Genomic DNA, 20,713 nt, shown 5'->3' with positions numbered 1-20,713 from the left:
ACTGAACTGTATGCTTAGAAATGGGTTAAAATATTAAATTTTATGTTATGTATATTTTGCCGCACACACACACAAAGCCTTTACCAATTCTTTAAAAAAAAAAAAAAGATGAATAAAGCAGGAAAAACCAAAGCCAAACCCCCCCAAATCTTCCATCTTTAGATGGCTTCTCTGGTGATTTCTATCAAATATTTAAAAAAGAAGTAACACAATTTCACGTAATCTTTTCCAGAAAACAGAAGAGGAGGAAATACTTGCAAATTTACTTAAAATGAGGTAAATTTAAATGTATAATTAAAGGCATCATGATTTACTTTTTGCAGAAAGTGCATTACTAAAGTATAAAAGACAAAGTATTGGACCACAAGTCTTAAGAACTGGGTTCCAATCCAGATTTTGTTACCAACTAGTTGTATAATCTTTAGCAAGTTACCTCATCTTGTTGGGCCTCGGTTTCCTCATTTGTAAAATAAGGAGAAGTACCAGAGAAATCCTTTCCATCCACATAATATAATTCTATGGTATATTTATTACATAAAATTTTGTTTAAAACTTGCCCAATTCTAAGTTGGTATAACCCTTCTGGAAAACAACATGGCAATATGTAGTAAGAGCCAGTTCATACACTTTGGAGAAGTTTTTCAATTTCTGGATATTTATCTTAGGGATATTTTTCAGCCAAAGCAAAAGAATACATAAAAAGATGGTCACTTTAACAACTCACATGTCCAAAAAGAGTGGAATAAGATAGTAATACAAAGAAATATCAAATTACTAAAAATTAGTATGAAGATAATGAAAAATATTTTTGTTAGATAATAATCAGAATATAAATGATTTAAAATATAAAAATGTACACAGTATATAAGTATGTGCCAAAGAAAATGTCATATGAGCTAATGAAAGGAGTATTAGAGTTGTGAGTCCGAAGGTTTTTTTTTAATCATAAAGAGTTGTTTTTTTTTTTTTTCTTTTTGCGTTACGCGGGCCTCTCACTGTTGTGGCCTCTCCCATCGTGGAGCACAGGCTCTGGACGCGCAGGCTCAGCGGCCATGGCTCACAGGCCCAGCCACTCCGCAGCATGTGGGATCTTCCCAGACTGGGGCATGAACCCATGTCCCCTGCATCGGCAGGCGGACTCTCAACCACTGCGTCACCAGGGAAGCCCTAAAGACTTTTGAAATGTTGAAACATTATATACTCAAAAAGAAAAAAACAAAAACTTGTCCAAAGGATAGAGATACAAAATATCAGGATTATGTTGATGAGGTTCTAAATTGCCCTGGCTTGACTAATGCTTCCTAAGAGTGGTTATGAACCTAGGGCTCCCAGCTGAAGTCTCAATGATTAAAACTTTTATCAACTGATACTGGAATTATCAACAGTATTTTACTTGTCCTACTCAGTGTTGAGATAAAGCCTGGAAGTCTTATGATTTTACCAAATACCCATTAAAATCCAGATATAATACTGGAGAGTTCAAAATCCTTATGCCTGATTATTTCGTTTATCACTGTTGCTCCCTTTCAAGTTCTCAATTTAAAATTTCTCAGGCAGCCTTCATTTTTAAATGTATCAGCCACAAAACTATTTGAGTTATACAACCACCAAATTTCCTCTAAAGTAAGAATAGTGAAAAGAAGGGAGTATCTAGCTTCCTGATTTTCCTTTGTATTTCTATAGCTGTTTGCTAGGATGGGAACTTCGAGAAGGTCAGCAGAGAGAATACTTGGTAAATGCTACCGTGCACAATCCTCATAAAAGTAGGTGGAACCATATGAAATTATTTGTGTAGATCAAAAATTTGACTATCAGCAGTCTCATATGGCTCAACGTAGGTCAGTGCCTTTTTTTTAATTAAGAAAAACTTTATGTCCCCTTTGAGACTCTGTAGAATCACTGTCAAGGACTCTCCTTAACCCTCTCAATGAGTGTATTTACGTGAATCCTTTTTTTCAGAACCAGAATTTAAGCAATTAGTTTTTGCTTGTTTGCATTAAAATGCCAAAGCCATAAGCAAAACCAAGAAGTGTTTTAACAGAAGCCAACCAAAGAATAAATATCAGAATTATCCTATTCAACTCAATTCCTGTCAAAGTCATGTTTTTCCTCACAAAAGCAATAAGTTTTGGTGCCAACATTTTCAGAGCAACGCTTCTTCCACTTCCAACAGAAATCAATCCCATTTTGAGAGCAGCTTACCTGAAACTACCATAGACTATAAGTAGAATGGAAATCAGAAATGTAGACACTTGACTGGAATCCACCAGGGAATAGGCCCTAGAGAAATAAGAGGAAAAAAATTTTAATCACATGGCAGCAAGTCCTCATGGAGTTTACAGTCTGATGGATTTTTATAAACCCCACTAAGTTTTATTTTTGTCTTTAGGAAGGAAAACAGGTATAAATTAGCATTAACAAAATACATAATTAAAACACAGATCTGCTAGCTTAACATAAAGAGTAAACGCATAGCTTCACAGCTATTATTAGTTAACATTCACAGGATGTTAAATGACATTAATGTAAAAAATGCCATCCCCATATGATAGGCAATATGTGCTTCCACTCCCAAGTTAAAAAGTACCAAAACATCTACCAACTCTGTACACTTGAATTATCAATAGTATTTTACTGGTTTTGCTCAGTGATGGAGTAAAGCCTGTGTCTCTCTCCTGGATTCTAGTTTTATTTTTATAACTGCCTATTGGTTCTCTCCATCTAGGTGTCCCACAGAAGGTTCTTTCAAGTCAACACGTCCAAAACTAAAGTCATTAGTCTTCCCTTCATACCCAAATGTCTTAAGGAATGATATCATGATTCCCTCAGCATTCTCGACACCCTGTTCTCTTACTTCCCAAATGTGACGACAGTCAGTAAGTCTCACAACTTCCACTTCTGCAAATACCCTACTTCTCTCAATCCTACTGCCAATTACTTAGCTCCCTTCTATGGCTTGACTATCAGAGATCTTTTTTTGGGGGGGGCGCACATCACTCGGCTTGTGGGATCTTAGTTTCCGGACCAAGGATCGAACCCAGGCCCCCTGCAGTAGAAGCACAGAGTCCCAGGGAATTCCCAGCACCAAGGAATTCCCAATGTTTGCAAGTCTGTCTTCAGGAATTCACCGTTCACACTATCCATTCATGTTATGGATTTTCCTAAAACAAATTTCTCTTCATTTTTTCCCTCAATAAATATTTAATGATGCTTCTGTGCCTGGCACTCTGCTAGCCCCCAGGGACGTAATAAAAACCAAGACTGTCTTTGTCTTCTCCCTGAATGTCTTTTCTAAAGGAATTTAAAAATTAAGTTTTGTTCTAAAGCAACGAAAACAAAAAGTTAACATAAGCAAGTGAATATAATTGTTGAAAATGTTATAAATTTTCAACAAGTACAGGGTACCTTGAGAATGTATAATTCTCAAATCTTAGGATTCTACCTAAGAACTAGGGGTGGGGGGGCTTCCTTAGGGGGGCAGATGAATGAGAGAGATACAAGACTCAACAAAATAGGATTTGGTGATTGTTTATGAGGCTAAGAGAGGATCCCCAGGTTTCTGCTAAGCAGCTGGTGGATGGCTACACCATTTGGCAAAAAAACAGGAGGAGGAGATTTGAAGTTTTGGATGTGCTGAGGAAACAGCTGGCTATCTGGGTCTAGAGTTCAGAAGCAGCTCTAAGCTAAGGATACATATTGGGAGCTCATAACCTTCCACATGGTAATTGAAGCCACGGGTGTGGGTGAGAAGAGGACCCAGGATGAAAGCCTGAAAATTCAGAAATTTAAAGATCAGAAAGAAGGAGGAGCTGCAAAGAAAACAAAATGAAACAAAGAGGAAGAAAACCCAGGATAGCAGGTAACTGATGAAGTGTCTTCAAAGAGAGCAGCAGGATCACATGAGATGCTGCTTGAACTTAAACTGCTCTACCCCTTACCAGCAGTTAGTTTTCATTTGCGTTAATTACTTTTCTGATGTAATTAATTTTAAAGTGAATTACAGTGAGATTCAGCAGCTTTTCATATAATTAAGGGCCAATAGGCATTTTTTTAAAAAAGCAATTTAAAAGTTTTTCAGACTCCTGATCTATAAAATATGAAGGGAGCCTGTTTTTGTGGGGGGGGGGGCACTTTTCTTTTGATGGTGTTTTATTTAAATGACTTAGCTTTTCTATACCTTTCATGTTCTGAAGCATATTGCCATTCCCTAAAAAGTAGATTAAACATTTAAACTTCCCAAACTCAGTGTCTTAAGGTTTGGTACTATTGTTTTTTTCTTTTGCTATAACTCTCAAATCAATGGAGACCCTCCAGAGACATCACTTAAGACTTCTAGAAGTCTGGGTTGAATTTTGGTTAAACCAGCTCTTCCTCCTCCACAGTTTCTCTATGCTGTGCTCTACTCTGTGTGACTAACCATACTTAGTCACTGACTTTCCTCACAATCTGTTTTTCAAGGTGCAGTCTTGGCCATGTGTTAAATACCTTACGAAGAGGCTGATTAGCACTACCTGTTCTCATCTCCATTTTCTGGCGATAAGCATACTACCCACCCACTGCAGAGCAAAATGCATGGTTTCAGAAAAAATGTTCTGATGTTTCATTTAATGGTTTCTTCTATACTGGACCAGTTTATTTTTCAAATAAATCTGTATCAAGAAAATCTGGTTAAAACTGACTCCTAATATAGTTCATGGTATTTTATAATTTACAGTAAAACTTTTAAAAAAGTTTGAACAACTTTGAAAACTACCAAATATCCCATAATTAGAAGTTCTAATTTATTTCACAGTGTTATTTGAAATTTCATATATTTCAACTCAAACTACCATTATGGAAGTTTTACAAAAAGCCTTTTAACAAAAAGAATTTATTATAAACTACAGAACATGGATTAAAATCAAAGGCCAGGGGCTTCCCTGGTGGCGCAGTGGTTGAGAATCCGCCTGCCGATGCAGGGGACACGGGTTCGTGCCCCGGTCCGGGAAGATCCCACATGCCGCGGAGCGGCTGGGCCCGTGAGCCATGGCCGCCGAGCCTGCGCGTCTGGAGCCTGTGCTCCCGAACAGGAGAGGCCACAACAGTGAGAGGCCTGCGTACCACAAACAACAACAACAAAAAATTAAAGGCCAGCAATCTTATTTTACAGCCCCTCTGTATCCTATACTTCAGACTCTACCAAAGCATCAACAGAAATGTATCATCCCTCAGGCCCTCCCATTGAGGTGACTGTTTCCAGAGACGCTGGATTCACGATAAAGAAAGGAGGAATTACTCTACACTCTGAAGTAAAGAATTCTTACAGAAATGCAAAAAGAAACTACATACATGCATTTGAGACATGCTGAAAGCAGGTTAGCCAAACGCACTAAAAACAGACTTGAAGACTGCCAAATAATGTATTAGTATAGGTCAGCTGTTGAGTTGAAACATTTTATATGGTCATTATGAAAACCATTAATTCTTTAACTACATTCCCCCATGTCTTAATAGACAAAGAGCTACCAGAAAGTTCTCTCATATATAAGGTTATATTTCACACCCTAAGATTTTTAGAACCATGATGGATTTTAAGAGCTGCTCTACAGTCAAGCATCTATTTCTAGCTGCTTTACCAGCAAGTGCTTAGACACATCCTGCTAAAAATCATGCCAAACTGAGACACAGAGAGTTCTGTTCTATAACGTGTTCTATGTGTCAGCCTGCCAGCTATACAATGAAAGCATTCTTGTCCACCCAACAAACCAAGCAGCTACTATTCCAACCCTGCACACTGACCTAGAATAGCACTTGGCAAACTTTCTGGTCTTGAGACCATCTATACTCTCAAGGACCCTGAGGGCTTTTTTCCTGTGGGTTACAGCTATTGATATTTACAATACTAGAAATTAAAAGTGAGAAAAAATTTAAATGCTTATTTACTAATTCATTTAAATATAATAAAACCATTACACTAGCACATAAATTACATTTTTAAAGGAAAGGTAACTGTTTTCCAAAACAAAAAATTTAGATGAGGGGCATCCTTCTACATTTTTGCAAACCTCTTTAATTTCTGGCTTAAACAGAAGATAGCCAGATTCTCATAATTCAATGCAGAATTCTCCTGCATTCAATCTGTTGCTGTATGTTACTTTAGTTGAACTTTGTGGGGGGAAAAATATGTGGCCTTACACAGATTTGTAGCTGGAAAAGGGAGGAATATTTCAATAACCTTTTCAGATAACTGAGGATATTCTTCTTTGATACTACACTAAAATTCAACAAGTGGCAATTTCTTAAAGGTTACTTGCAGTGTGGAATCTGAAACTTTATCAGTGAATTTAAAAAAAACTATATTACATTAAAATCCCACGGACTATATTATAGTTGAATGGATCTTTTACCCATGGATGATTTTGTAACATCATGCATTGGTCACCTGGAAGACACTGGTCACTGAGTTATGCAGCTCTTCCAGATGTTGTTACATTTCATTACACAATATCTGAAAAACCACATTTGTTAAACTTTTTTTTAAAATTTTATTTTATTTATTTATTTTTGGCTGCATTGGGTCTTCGTTGCTGTGCATGGGCTTTCTCTAGTTGTGGCGAGCGGGGGCTACTCTTCGTTGCAGTGTGCGGTCTTCTCATTGTGGTGGCTTCTCTTGTTGCGGAGCACAGGCTCTAGGCATGCAGGCTTCAGTAGCTGTGGCACGTGGGCTCAATAGTTGCAGCTCATGGGCTCCAGAGCGCAGGCTCAGTAGTTGTGGCACATGGGCTTAGTTGCTCTGCAGCATGTGGGATCTTCCTGGACCGGGGCTCGAACCCATGCCCCCTGCATTGGCAGGCAGATTCTTAACCACTGAGCCGCCAGGGAAGCCCTGTTAATTTCACTTTTGAGGCTAATGATAATGGGCACAAAATTCCTATTTTCATGCAAATTTTATCACTGGCAAATATAACTTTTTTCCCCCTTGAAGTAACAGGCTCACTTCATTCATTTTTGAGAAACTGTCTGCCACACACCCAAGTGTGAATAACTCCATAGTTTGTCCACTAGTCATCCTTCAAGTAAAAATGGAAGGTTCCAAGAAAGAAGTAGCTAGTTCAGCTAGCATTTTAAATGACTGCACAAGTGTTTTTCTTAAGAAAACCAATGGTATTTTATTATATAGCAGAAGTGCTTAATAAGAACTTTTTAAAAGTTAATTGAAGTATAGTTGACTTACAATATATTGGTTTCAGGTGTACAACATAGTGATTCAGTATTTTTATAGATTACACACCATACAAAGTTATAAAATACTGACTATACTCCCTTTGCTATACATTACATCTCTGTGACTTATTTATAACTGCCGGTTTGTACATCTTAATTCCCTTCACCTATTTCGCCCTTTTCTCCCCTGTGGTAACCACTAGTTTGTTCTCTGTATCTGTTTGTTTTGTTATATTCATTTGTTTGTTTGGTTTTTTAGATGCCACATACAGTATTTGTCTTCCTCTGTCTCACTTATTTTACTAAGCAAAACACCCCCAGCAGGTCCATCCTTGTTGTCACAAATGGCAAGATTTCATTCTTTTTTATGGCTGAGTAATATTCCACAGTGTGTGTGTCTATGCATACATACACATGCCCCCACATCTTCTTTATCCATTCATCTGTCAGTGGGCACTTCGGTTACTTCACGTCTTGGCTATTGTAAATAATGCTGCTATGACATTAGGGTGCATTACCTTGTCGAATTAGTGTTTTTGTTTTCTTCAGATAAATACCCAGAAGTGGAACTGCTGGATCATATGATAGTTCTATTTTTAATTTTTTGAGGAACTTCCATACTGTTTTCCACAGTGGCTGCATCAATTTACATTCCCACTGACAGTGCACAAGGGTTCCTTTTTCGCCACATCCTCACCAACTTGTTATTTCTTGTCTTTTTGATGATAGCCACTCTGACAGGGGTGAGTGATACCTCACTGTGGTTTTGATTTGTATTTTCCTGATGATTAATGACACTGAGCATCTTTTCATGTGCCTGTTGGCCATCTGTATATCTTCTTTGGAAAAGAAGGTCCTCTGCCCATTTTTATTTTTATTTTTTTTATTGGTGGTACGCGGGCCTCTCACTGTTGTGGCCTCTCCCGTTGCGGAGCACAGGCTCTGGACGCGCAGGCTCAGCGGCCATGGCTCACAGGCCCAGCCGCTCTGCGGCATGTGGGATCTTCCCGGACCGGGGCACGAACCCGTGTCCCCTGCATCGGCAGGCAGACTCCCAACCACTGCGCCACCAGGGAAGCCCTCCTCTGCCCATTTTTTAATCGGGGGCAGAGGACTTTCATTTTATTAGAAAAAAACAAGTGCGCTCAAGGATTGAGATTTAATAAAAGCAATTTTCACTGCTTTGCTCTAAGTGAAACTGCCTTTCTTTTTTTTTAAGCAGTGTGTGCATGGTGGTGAAGAATACAATGATTATTAGTTCAAGTGTGGTGCCACTGCGTTGATTCATGTTACAGCAGCACAGCAATGGTTTTTTTAAATGCGCCACTGCTTTTCACTGCAAGAAAAAAAATGTCAAAATGAAAAAGGCAAACAACTTTATTAGCATTATGAAAATAGTATGACCTTGTAGACTCCCTGAAAGGGTCTGAGTAAACCCCAGTGATCCACAGGCCACAATTTGAGAACTGCTGCCTTATACATTTCCCCACAAGCCCTGGCTATATAAACTGCTAGTATTTTCTCACATGCAATTCTAACACATCACAAACCACCAAGTGTAGCTACAATTTTTTTGTGCTTTGCAAAATACTTGGCTTCAAATACAATATGCAGAAAATGACATATTCCAGGCCTAAGAAATGTTACAATCTTTCTCTTCATGGTGGAATATATTGAAACAGAATTTAATTTGTATTTTTATCAAAAATATTGTCTATCATAAGGTCCACAATAATTCTCTTCCACATTTTTTCTTATTTTAAGGGAAAAAAACAAGTATGTATTCTAAGCATAGTAATGGAACAGGTGTCTCATCAAATAAAATTTTAATAAATTAAATCCATGTTTAAGATACAAAAAGACAGACATTTAAGAAGGTTACAATCTAGTAAAGACACACTGTACAAGGCGGCAGAATGTAATGTTTAATAGAGAAACAAAGTGCTATGGGACCTAATCAAACTTATAAGCTTTTGCACAGAAAAGGAAACCATAAATAAAACGAAAAGCTAACCTATGGACTAAGTCCCCAGTACAATCAAGGCAGCTATGAAGCAAACACTGCATTTCTTCCTACAAGAGATTACGCGGTGCAAGCTCAGGAGCAGACGTTGGGTTGCTTTCCAAATGAGGGTGGGATGGGGTTCGGGGAACCTGGAATTTAAATATGACCTGTGTTATAGTAGCTGCTTAAAATTTTTTTAGCTGCCTTTTGATGAATTAAGGTATGGAAGTTTGCTGCTGTTTCCTACGTGAAAAGCTGTATCAGTAATCAGAATAGCAATATTTACCTGCAACAGTATACCTGCAATATGATGCACTATGTATGTACTATGTATGGATGAATCTCAAATGCATTATGCTCAGAGAAAGAAGGCAGACTCAAAACACTACAAATATATCCCATTTATATGACATTCTAGGAAAGACAAAACTAAAGGGAGAAAAAAGAGACTAATTGCCAGGGGTTGGGGGTGGGAGGAGGGATGATTACAAAAGGGCATAAGGGAACTTTGGGGGGCAATGGAAATGTTCTATTTCTTGACTAAGATGGTCGGTCCAAGACTATGTGTGTTGTCAAAATTCACAGAACTCTACTCCTAAAAAGAGTGAATTTTACTGTTTGTAAATTATACCTTAAGAAATCTGACTTTTAGAAAAGTAGGGGGAAAAGGGATGACTGGCTGATGTATTAAGAACATATTCTGACTTCCCTGGCAGTCCAGCGGTTAAGACTTCACCTTCCAATGCAGGGGGTGAGGGTTCGATCCCTGGTTGGGGAGCTAAGATCCCATGTGCCTCGCGGCCAAAAAACCAGAACATAGAACAGAAGCAATGTTGTAACAAATTCAATAAAGACATTAAAAATGGTCCACATCAAAAAAAAATCTTAAAAAAAGAGAACAGATTATAGAAGCAACGTAAGTGTTCAATGACAGATGAATGGATAAAGAAAATGTGGAACATATATATAAAATATATTTCATATAAAAATATATAAAAATAAAATGGACTACTCAGCCATAAAAAAAGAATGAAATTTTGCCATTTGCAACAACATGGATGGACTTGAAGGGTATTATGCTAAGTAAAATAAGTCAGACAGAGAAAGACAAATATTGTATGATACCACTTATATGTGGAATCTAAAAAATACAACTAGTGAATATAACAAAAAAGAAACACAGATATAGAGAACAAACTAGTGGTTAACAGTGGGGAGAGGGAAGGGGAAGAAGGCAGAGGATTAAGAGGTACAAACTACTATGTGTAATGTAACTAAGCTACAAGGATATATAGTACAACACGGAATATAGGAATACAGTCAAAAATTTATACTAATTATAAGTGGAATATAACCTTTAAAACTGTGAATCACTATGTTGTACACCTAAAACTTATGTAATATTATACATCAACTATACTAAATAAGTAAATAAATATCAACCTTGGAGTGGGGGGAAAGAACAGATTATAGTGTGGTAACACAGAAGCAGAGAGAACAGGCTACTGTGATAATTCAGGCACAAGATGACAGATGACAGATGACAGATGATGGCTGGCACTGGGGTAAAAGTCATGGTAACGTTGAGAAGTAATCTGATTCTAGTTATATTTTGAAGATAAAGCTCTGCAGAATTTCCTGATAGATTGACCATGGAGCACGAGAGAAAGAGGAGCAAAGGATGACTACCATGGTTTTAGCCCAATCAAGTGGAAAGATGGAGCCACCACCAACAGAGACGGGAAGGCTACAGATGGAACAAGTGGGGGGCGGGGAGGAAGGGGGTTGGGGAGTGGGGATCAGGAACTCAGTTCTAAGTTCTAGTCTGCTGTAAAATAGAGATTATGCCATTACTTAACTCATAGTTTGTTTCGTTTCAGTAAACATCACTGCATTCTCCATTTCAGTTGGAAGTCCTACTATGCAGACTTTGCTGTGACCCTAGAAGGAAGCCCAGGCATCATATAGTTCTGCTCACTGCAGCTTGATGGGTCTACCAGCTCTCACCCCCAAGTTAAACATGTTCCTCTTTTACAAAAGGGAAAAATGTGTTCACTATCTTTGGCTCCTTTAATCAGGTTCCACTTACACCCCTCTTGAAGAAATTCCTCCATGTTACTATTTCTATATTTCACTCCTTATGTTCAATGTTTATCCCGAAGGAGAGGTTGTATACTTTGGGAATTCATGTCTGAATCACTTATATTTCTGATACAGGTTTTCCTTCCTATTATGGAGTTTTTCATTTCTACTAGTAAAGTGCGTGCTTAATAGAAAAAAAAACAAAACCATTTTGTTCTCATTTCTCCCATCTGTTAGCAGTTCCTCCTAAGTTCTGTAGCTCCTGATCCTTTTTGCGGAGTCTCTCTATTCTCTCCTTTACATTGACTATCATTTTAATCTGAGAGTTGAGAAGAAAGAAAAAGGTACTATACATTCCCACTGAAAGGTTTTCTTCTCTTAAGAGAATGCCAGTGCTGTTTCCTACGGTAGCACTGTCACCTAGAAACCAAAATTCTCAGCTGACATAACATTTCAGGGCTAATCTAATTCCTAGGAAACTACTTGGCACAGTTCAATACACAAGAACCAGCAGTACACTTGCCTTTATACCACCAACAATCTTAACTCTCAAATTGTAAATTCCTAATAGTAATTATAACTCCTTGGCTTTATTGACCATTTAATATGTGTGGGGTGCTGTGCTATGTGCTTTATTTATTTAACAACTTCATTGGAGTACAATTGCTTTACAATGATGTGTTAGTTTCTGCTTTATAACAGAGTGAATCAGCTATACATATACATATATCCCCATATCTCCTCCCTCTTGCGTCTCCCTCCCACCCTCCCTATCCCACCCTCCCTATCCCACCCCTCCAGGTGCTCAAAAAGCACAGCGCTAATCGCCCTGTGCTATGTGGCTGCTTCCCACTAGATATCGATTTTACATTAGGTGGTGTATATATGTCCATGCCACTCTCTCACTTCGTCCCAGCTTACCCTTCCCCCTCCCCGTGTCCTCAAGTCCATTCTCTACATCTGCATCTTTATTCCTGTCCTGCCCCTAGGTTCTTCAGAACCTTTTTTTTTAGATTCCACATATACGTGTTAGCATACGGTATCTGTTTTTCTGACTTACTTGCTGTATGACAGACTCTAGGTGCATCCACCTCACTACAAATGACTCAGTTTCGTTTCTTTTTATAGCTGAGTAATATTCCACTGTATATATGTGCCACATCTTCTTTATCCATTCATCTGTTGATGGACACTTAGGTTGCTTCCATGTCCTGGCTATTGTAAATAGAGCTGCAATGAACATTGTGGTACATGACTCTTTTTGAATTATGGTTTTCTCAGGGTATATGCCCAGTAGTGGGATTGCTGGGTCATATGGTTAGTTTTATTTTTAGTTTTTAGTGATGTTGAGCATCCTTTCATGTGTTTGTTGGCAATCTGTATATGTTCTTTGGAGAAATGTCTATTTAGGTCTTCTGCCCATTTTTGGATTGGGTTGTTTGGTTTTTTTTGATATTGAGCTGCATGAGCTGCTTGTATATTTTGAAGATTAATCCTCTGTCAGTTGCTTCATTTGCAAATATTTTCTCCCATTCTGAGGGTTGTTTTTTCATCTTGTTTTCCTTTGCTGTGCAAAACCTTTTAAGTTTCATTAAGTCCCATTTGTTTATTTTTGTTTTTATTTCCACTTCTCTAGGAGGTGGGTCAAAAGGATCTTGCTGTGATTTATGTCATAGAGTGTTCTGCCTATGTTTTCCTCTAAGAGTCTGATAGTGTCTGGCCTTACATTTAGGTCTTTAATCCATTTTGAGTTTATTTTTGTGTATGGTGTTAGGGAGTGTTCTAATTTCATTCCTTTACATGTAGCTGTCCAGTTTTCCCAGCACCACTTATTGAAGAGGCTGTCTTTTCTCCACTGTACATTCCTGCCTCCTTTATCAAAAATAGGGTGTCTGTATGTGTGTGGGTTTATCTCTGGGCTTTCTATCTTGTTCCATTGATCTGTACTTCTGTTTTTGTACCAGTAACATACTGTCTTGATTACTGTAGTTCTGTAGTATAGTCTGAAGTCCAGGAGCCTGATTTCTCCAGCTCCGTTTTTCTTTCTCAAGATTGCTTTGGCTATTCAGGGTCTTTTGTGTTTCCATACAAATTGTGAAATTTTTTGTTCTAGTTCTGTGAAAAATGCCACTGGTAGTTTGACAGGGATTGCACTGAATCTCTAGACTGCTTTGGGTAGTAGAGTCATTTTCAGAATGTTGATTCTTCCAATCCAAGAACATGGTATATCTCTCCACCTGCTTATATCATCTTTAATTTCTTTTATCAGTGTCTTACAGTTTTCTGCATACATACTTTTGTCTCCTTAGATAGGTTTACTCCTAGGTATTTCATTCTTTTTGTTGCAATGGTAAATGGGAGTGTTTCCTTAATTTCTCCTTCAGATTTTTCATTAGTGTATAGGAATGCAAGAGACTTCTGTGCATTAATTTTGTATCCTGCCACTTTACCAAATTCATTGATTAGCTCTAGCAGTTTTCTGGTAGCATCTTTAGGATTCTCCATGTATAGTATCATGTCATCTGCAAACAGTGACAGCTTTACTTCTTCTTTTCCGATTTGGATTCCTTTTATTTCTTTTTCTTCTCTGATTGATGTGGCTAAAACTTCCAAAACTATGTTGAATAACAGTGGTGAGAGTGGAAAACCTTGTCTTTTTTCTGATCTTAGAGGAAACAGTTTCAGTTTTTCACCATTGAGAACAATGTTGGCTGTGGGTTTGTCATATATGGCCTTCACTATGTTGAGGTAAGTTCCCTCTATGCCTACTTTCTGGAGGGTTTTTATCATAAATGGATGCTGAATTTTGTCAAAAGCTCCTTCTGCATTTATTGAGATGATCATATGGTTTTTCTCCTTCAATCTGCTAACATGGTTTATCACACTGATTGATTTGCATATATTGAAGAATCCTTGCATTCCTAGGATAAACCCCACTTGATCATGGTATATGATCCTTTTAATGTGCTGTTGGATTCTGTTTGCTAGTATTTTGTTGAGGATTTTTACATCTATGTTCATCAGTGATATTGGCCTGTAGTTTTCTTTCTTTGTGACATCCTTGTCTGGTTCTGGTATCAGGGTGATGGTGGCCTCGTAGAATGAGTTTGGGAGTGTTCCTCCCTCTGCTATATTTTGGAAGAGTTTGAGAAGGATAGATGTTAGCTCTTCGCTAAATGTTTGATAGAATTCGCCTGTGAAGCCATCTGGTCCTGGGCTTTTGTCTGTTGGAAGATTTTTATTCACAGTTTCAATTTCAGTGCTTGTGATTGGTCTGTTCATATTTTCTATTTCTTCCTGATTCAGTCTTGGCAGGTTGTGTTTTTCTAAGAATTTGTCCATTTCTTCCAAGTTGTCCATTTTATTGGCATAGAGTTGCTTGTAGTAATCTCTCATGATCTTTTGTATTTCTGCAGTGTCAGTTGTTACTTCTCCTTTTTCATTTCTAATTCTGTTGATTTGAGTCTTCTCCCTTTTTTTCTTCATGCGTCTGGCTAATGGTTAATCAATTTTGTTTATCTTCTCAAAGAACCAGCTTTTAGTTTTATTGGATCTTTGCTATCATTTCTTTCATTTCTTTTTCACTTATTTCTGATCTGATCTTTATGATTTCTTTCCCTGTGCTAACTTTGGGGGGGTTTTGTTCTTCTTTCTCTATTGCTTTAGGTGTAAGGTTAGGTTGTTTGAGATTTTTCTTTTCTTGAGGTAGGATTGTATTGCTATTAACTTCCCTCTTAGAACTGCTTTTGCTGCGTCCCATAGGTTTTGAGTCGTCGTATTTTCATTGTCATTTGTTTCTAGGTATTTTTTTTATTTCCTCTTTGATTTCTTCAGTGATCTCTTGGTTACATAGTAGCGTAGTTTAGCCTCCATGTGTTTGTACTTTTTACAGTTTTTTTCCTGTAACTGATATCTAGTCTCATAGTGTTGTGGTCGGAAAAGATACTTGATAAGATCTCAATTTTCTTAAATTTACCAAGGCTTGATTTGTGACCCAAGGTATGATCTATCCTGGAGAAGGTTGCATGAGCACTGAGAAGAAAGTGTATTCTGTTGTTTCTGGATGGAATGTCCTATAAATATCAATTAAGTCCATCTTGTTAAATGTATCATTTAAAGCTTGTGTTTCCTTATTAATTTTCATTTTGGATGATCTGTCTATTGGTGAAAGTGGGGTGTTAAAGTCTCCTACTATGATTGTGTTACTGTCAATTTCCCCTTTTATGGCTGTTAGCATTTGCCTTATGTATTGAGGTACTCCTATGTTGGATGCATAAATATATACAATTGTTATATCTTCTTCTTGGATTGATCCCTTGATCATCATGTAGTGTCCTTCTTTGTCTCTTCTAATAGTCTTTATTTTAAAGTCTATTTTGTCTGATATGAGAATTGCTACTCCAGCTTTCTTTTGATTTCCATTTGCATGGAATATCTTTTTCCATCCCCTCACTTTCAGTCTGTATGTGTCCCTAGGTCTGAAGTGGGTCTCTTTAGACACTGTATATATGGGTCTTGTTTTTGTATCCATTCAGCCAGTCTATGTCTTTTGGTTGGAGCATTTTATCCATTTATGTTAAAGGTAGTTATCGATATGTATGTTCCTATTACCATTTTCTTAATTGTTTTGGGTTTGTTATTATAGGTCTTTTCCTTCTCTTGTGTTCTTGCCTAGAGAAGTTCCTTTAGCATTTGCTGTAAAGCTGGTTTGGTGGTGCTGAACTCTCTCAGCTTTTGCTTGTCTGTAAAGGTTTTAATTTCTCCGTCATATCTGAATGAGATCCTGGCTGGGTAGAGTAATCTTGGTTGTAGGTTTTTCCCTTTTAACACAGTTTAAATATGTCCTGCCAGTCCCTTCTGGCTTGCAGAGTTTCTGCTGAAAGATCAGCTGTTAACCTTACGGGGATTCCCTTGTATGTTATTTGTTGTTTTTCCCTTGCTGCTTTTAATATTTTTTCTTTAATTTTTGATAGTTTGATTAATATGTTTCTTGGCATGTTTTTCCTTGGATTTATCCTCTATGGGACTCTCTGTGCTTCCTGGACTTGATTAACTATTTCCTTTCCCATATTAGGGAAGTTTTCAACTATAATCTCTTCAAATATTTCCTCATTCCCTTTCTTTTTCTCTTCTTCTGGGACCCCTATAATTCGAATGTTGGTGCGTTTAATGTTGTCCCAGAGTCTCTGAGACTGTCCTCAATTCTTTTCATTCTTTTTTCTTTGTTTTGCTCTAGAGTAGTTATTTCCACTATTTAATCTTCCAGGTCACTTATACGTTCTTCTGCCTCAGTTATTCTGGTCTTGATTCCTTCTACAGAATTTTTAATTTCATTTATCGTGTTGCTCATAATTGCCTGCTTGCTCTTTAGTTCTTCTAGGTCCTTGTTAAATGTTTCTTGTATTTCCTCCATTCTATTTCCAAGATTCTGGATCATCTTTACTATCATTACTCTGAATTCTTTTTCAGGTAGACTGCCTATTTCCTCTTCATTTGTTAGGTCTGGTGGGTTTTTACCTTGCTCCTTTATCTGCTGTGTGTTTCTCTGTCTTCTCATTTTGCTTATCTTACTGTGTTTGGGGTCTCCTTTTTGCAGGCTGCAGTTTCATCGTTCCCATTGTTTTTGGTGTCTGCCTCCAGTGGCTAAGCTTGGTTCAGGGGGTTGTGTAGGCTTCCTGGTGGAGGGGACCAGTGCCTGTGTTCTGGTGCATGAGGCTGGATCTTGTCTTTCTGAAGGCCAGGACCACATCTGGTGGTATGTTTTGGGGTGTCTGTGACCTTATTATGATTTTAGGTAGCCTCTGTGCTAATGGGTGGGGTTGTGTTCCTGTCTTGCTAGTTGTTTGGCATAGGGTGTCCAGCAGTGGAGCTTGCTGGTCATTGAGTGGAGGTGGGTCTTAGCGTTGAGATGGAGTTCTCTGGGAGAGCTTTCGCCATTTGATATTATGTGGTAACAGGAGGTCTCTGGTGGACCACTGTCCTGAACTCGGCTCTCCCACCTCAGAGGCACAGGTCTGACACCTGGCCAGAGCACCAAGACCCTGTCAGCCACACGGCTCAGAAGAAAAGGGAGAAAAAAAAGAAAGAAAGAAAAAAAAAAGAAAAGAAAAGGAAGTTATTAAAATCAAAAAATTTAAAAATCATTAAAAAAAATAAAGAAAGAGAGCAACCAAACCAAAAAACAAATCTACCAATGATATCAAGCACTAAAAACTATACAAAAAAAAAAAAGACAGCCAGAACCCTAGGACAAATGGTAAAAGCAAAGCTATACAGACAAAATCACACAAAGAAGCATACACATACACACTCACAAAAAGAGAAAAAGGAAAAAATATCTATATAAAAAAAAAGTGAGCAACCAAATCAATAAACAAATCTACCAATGATAATAAACTCCAAATACTAAACTAAGATAAACATAAAACCAGAACCAAATTAGATGCAGAAAGCAAACCCCAAGTCCACAGTTGCTCCCAAAGTCCACTGCCTCTATTTTGGGATGATTCGTTGTCTACTCAGGTATTCCAGAGATGCAGCGTACATCAAGTTGATTGCTGAGATTTAATCTGCTGCTCCTGAGGCTGCTGGGAGAGATTTCCCTTTCTCTTCTTTGTTCGCACAGCTCCTGGGGTTCAGCTTTGGATTTGGCCCCACCTCTGTGTGTAGGTGGTCGCCTTTTGCCATCTGTTCTTCGCTCACACAGGATGGGGTTAAAGGAGCAGCTGATTAAGCGGCTCTGGCTCACTCAGGCGGGGGGAGGGAGGGGTACGGAATGCGGGGGGAGCCTGCAGCAGCAGAGGCCAGCTTGACGTTGCAACAGCCTGAGGCATACCATGTGTTCTCCTGGGGAAGCTGTCCCTGGATCACGGGACCCTGGCAGTGGCGGGCTGCACAGGCTCCCAGGAGGGGAGGTGTGGATAGTGACCTGTGCATGCACACAGGCTTCTTGGTGGCTGCAGTAGCAGCCTTAGCGTCTCATGCCCGTCTCTGGGGTCCGCGCTGATAGCCACGGCTCGCGCCCGTCTCTGAATTCTCTCTCCTCACACACCCAGAAACAACATTCTCTTGCCTCTTGGGTAGGTCCAGACTTTTTCCCGGACTCCCTCCCGGCTAGCTGTGGTGCACTAGGCCCCTTCAGGCTGTGTTCACACAGCCAACCCCAGTCCTCTCCCTGAGGTCTGACCTCCGAAGCCTGAGCCTCAACTCCCAGCCCCCACCCATCCCGGCAGGTGAGTAGACAAGCCTCTCAGGCTGGTGAGAGCTGGTTGGCAGCGATCCTCTGTGCAGGAATCTCTCCGCTTTGCCCTCTGCACCCCGGTGGCTGCGCTCTCCTCTGTGACTCCGAAGCTTCCCCCCCTCCGCACCCACACCCCCGCCCCTGTCTCCGCCAGTGAAGGGGCTTCCTAGTGTGTGGAGACCTTTCCTCCTTCACAGCTCCCTCCCACTGGTGCAGGTCCCGTCCCTATTCTTTTGTCTCTGTTTTTTCTTTTTTCTTTTGCCCTACCCAGGTACGTGGGGAGTTTCTTGCCTTTTGGGAAGTCTGAGGTCTTCTGCCAGCGTTCAGTAGGTGTTCTGTAGGAGTTGTTCCACATGTAGATGTATTTCTGATGCATTTGTGGGGAGGAAGGTGATCTCCATGTCTTACTACTCCGTCATCTTGAAGGTCTCCCCTGTGCTATGTGCTTTAAATAAATCAGCCCATTTAATACTCAAAATAATCCTGTGACAAAGTTATCATTACTGTTATTCCTATTTTACACATGCAAAGATAGCATTCAATTTAAGGTAACATTCATAAAAACGGGAGGTATTATGTCAACCTTAGAAATAAAATAAGCAAGCACCAAGTACCTAAAATTTGGTTTGAATGTCCAATATTTAGGCAGTATACTAAGGAGTATGGCATTTAATTAATCCCCAAAGGATCATGAGAGATCGGTTTCTGCCTTATACTATTATTTCCTGGCTCTAACATTAAAAAAAAAAAAAGAAAAAAAAATAGAGGCATGCCCCTCTTAAAGTGGATCATATGAAAATGTCAAGTTGCTCTCATAGCAGTTCAGAGCTCACTATACTATACAGGCAACTTGTTGCCACGCTGTTGTTTAACATTAGATATCTGAACTACAAGGAAGACTCTTTTAAAAGTGTTTGGGACAGATGTTTCACTGAGCCCTTCCGAAGTATAAGGAATGCTTTATGCACTACATCAGCCCTATGGGGATATGGTGATAACTCACAGCTCCTGACCTCAAGATTACAATCTAAGCGGGAAGAGAAAACACACATAAACAACTCTAAATGAACCAGAAAGACAACTAAAATTCAGTAAAAGGAACAGACAGCTACAGGAGAGGAGGAAGAGACTACTTCCAATTGCAGAGTTCAAATTAGCCTCTTCTGAAGACGTGACATTTGAGTTGTTCTTGAAAGATGAGTAGGATCTGGATATGTGGAATCCAACAGGGAGAACATTCACAAGCAAAGGATACAAGACGAATGATGGCATAATGACAAAGAAGTATGGGGTGTGCTAAGTACTTGGAGGTTACTTGGAGCACGGGGACCAGAAAGGAAATAGAGGAAAAGAAGCCTGGTCAGGTTGGTTAGGCTGGGCGCAGACAGGCCTTAAAAAAGGGAGAGAGACTAGGAGAGAGTCTAGACAGGAAGAATATCCGAATCATTTTAAGAGGTAGAAGAGAAGTAGAATGGACAACATTTGGCAGCTGACTTGGTATAGCAGAGCAAGAGAGAAATAGGAGTGAAGCTGGGTAAATAAGAAGGTGGTAGTACAGTAACATAAATAATAAGAGTGTGGTGCAAAGGAGGAGAAACGAATGCATGCGAGAAGGGACAGGGAAGAGAGTTGCTCTTTATATACTGAGCTTCAAGTGATAGAGAGATCTATAAGCGGTGAGATCCACTTTTGTTTTATACAACTAAAGTGGGCTGCAAACGTGGGGCCAGAGCTCAGGATTGAGATTTCATTTTAACATACACACAAATATGAAAGGTGACTGTAAATTTGCACAGCACTGACCTTCAAAGACTCAGAATAAATGTGTCAAGGATCAGACACTTTCACTTATATTCTCCTTTAATCCTAATGAGATAATACTTATTTCACAAGATTACTTATCACCATTTCCTGAAATTTTAATATTTGGCCTATAAATTCTTCCTAGCTAATGAGTTCACTAGTTGTGATTAACATAACCAGTTTATGTTAATCACAATCTGGAATGCAGAAACAAAGGAAACTTCACGAGACTGAGTTTTAAAAGTCTTCAGTTCATAACAGGCAACCAAGCTAGCATGAGAATCTTTCTGTTCATTTTCAGCACAATCACCTGTGCTAACCAATTTCAAGGCAACTGTGCCAACGTTAATAAGGGGGCCACAGAGTAGTGAGAGGGGCTC

The 20,713-nt window shown here is 39.0% G+C and overlaps 1 protein-coding gene across 1 annotated transcript in view; it reads right to left on the bottom strand.

The window, feature by feature from the left end:
- SPPL3 (signal peptide peptidase like 3) overlaps positions 1 to 20,713 on the bottom strand; it is a 118,985-nt gene that overhangs the window by 46,038 nt on the left and 52,234 nt on the right. The window contains exon 2 of the mRNA XM_060310726.2: positions 2,203 to 2,280. Coding sequence (XP_060166709.1) covers positions 2,203 to 2,280 — 78 coding nt within the window. The remainder of the gene's footprint in view (positions 1 to 2,202; positions 2,281 to 20,713) is intronic.

This window comes from Globicephala melas, chromosome 13 (assembly GCF_963455315.2).
Source record: "Globicephala melas chromosome 13, mGloMel1.2, whole genome shotgun sequence".
Taxonomy (NCBI): Eukaryota; Metazoa; Chordata; class Mammalia; order Artiodactyla; family Delphinidae; genus Globicephala; species Globicephala melas.
This window is presented reverse-complemented; position numbering and strand designations above follow the sequence as displayed.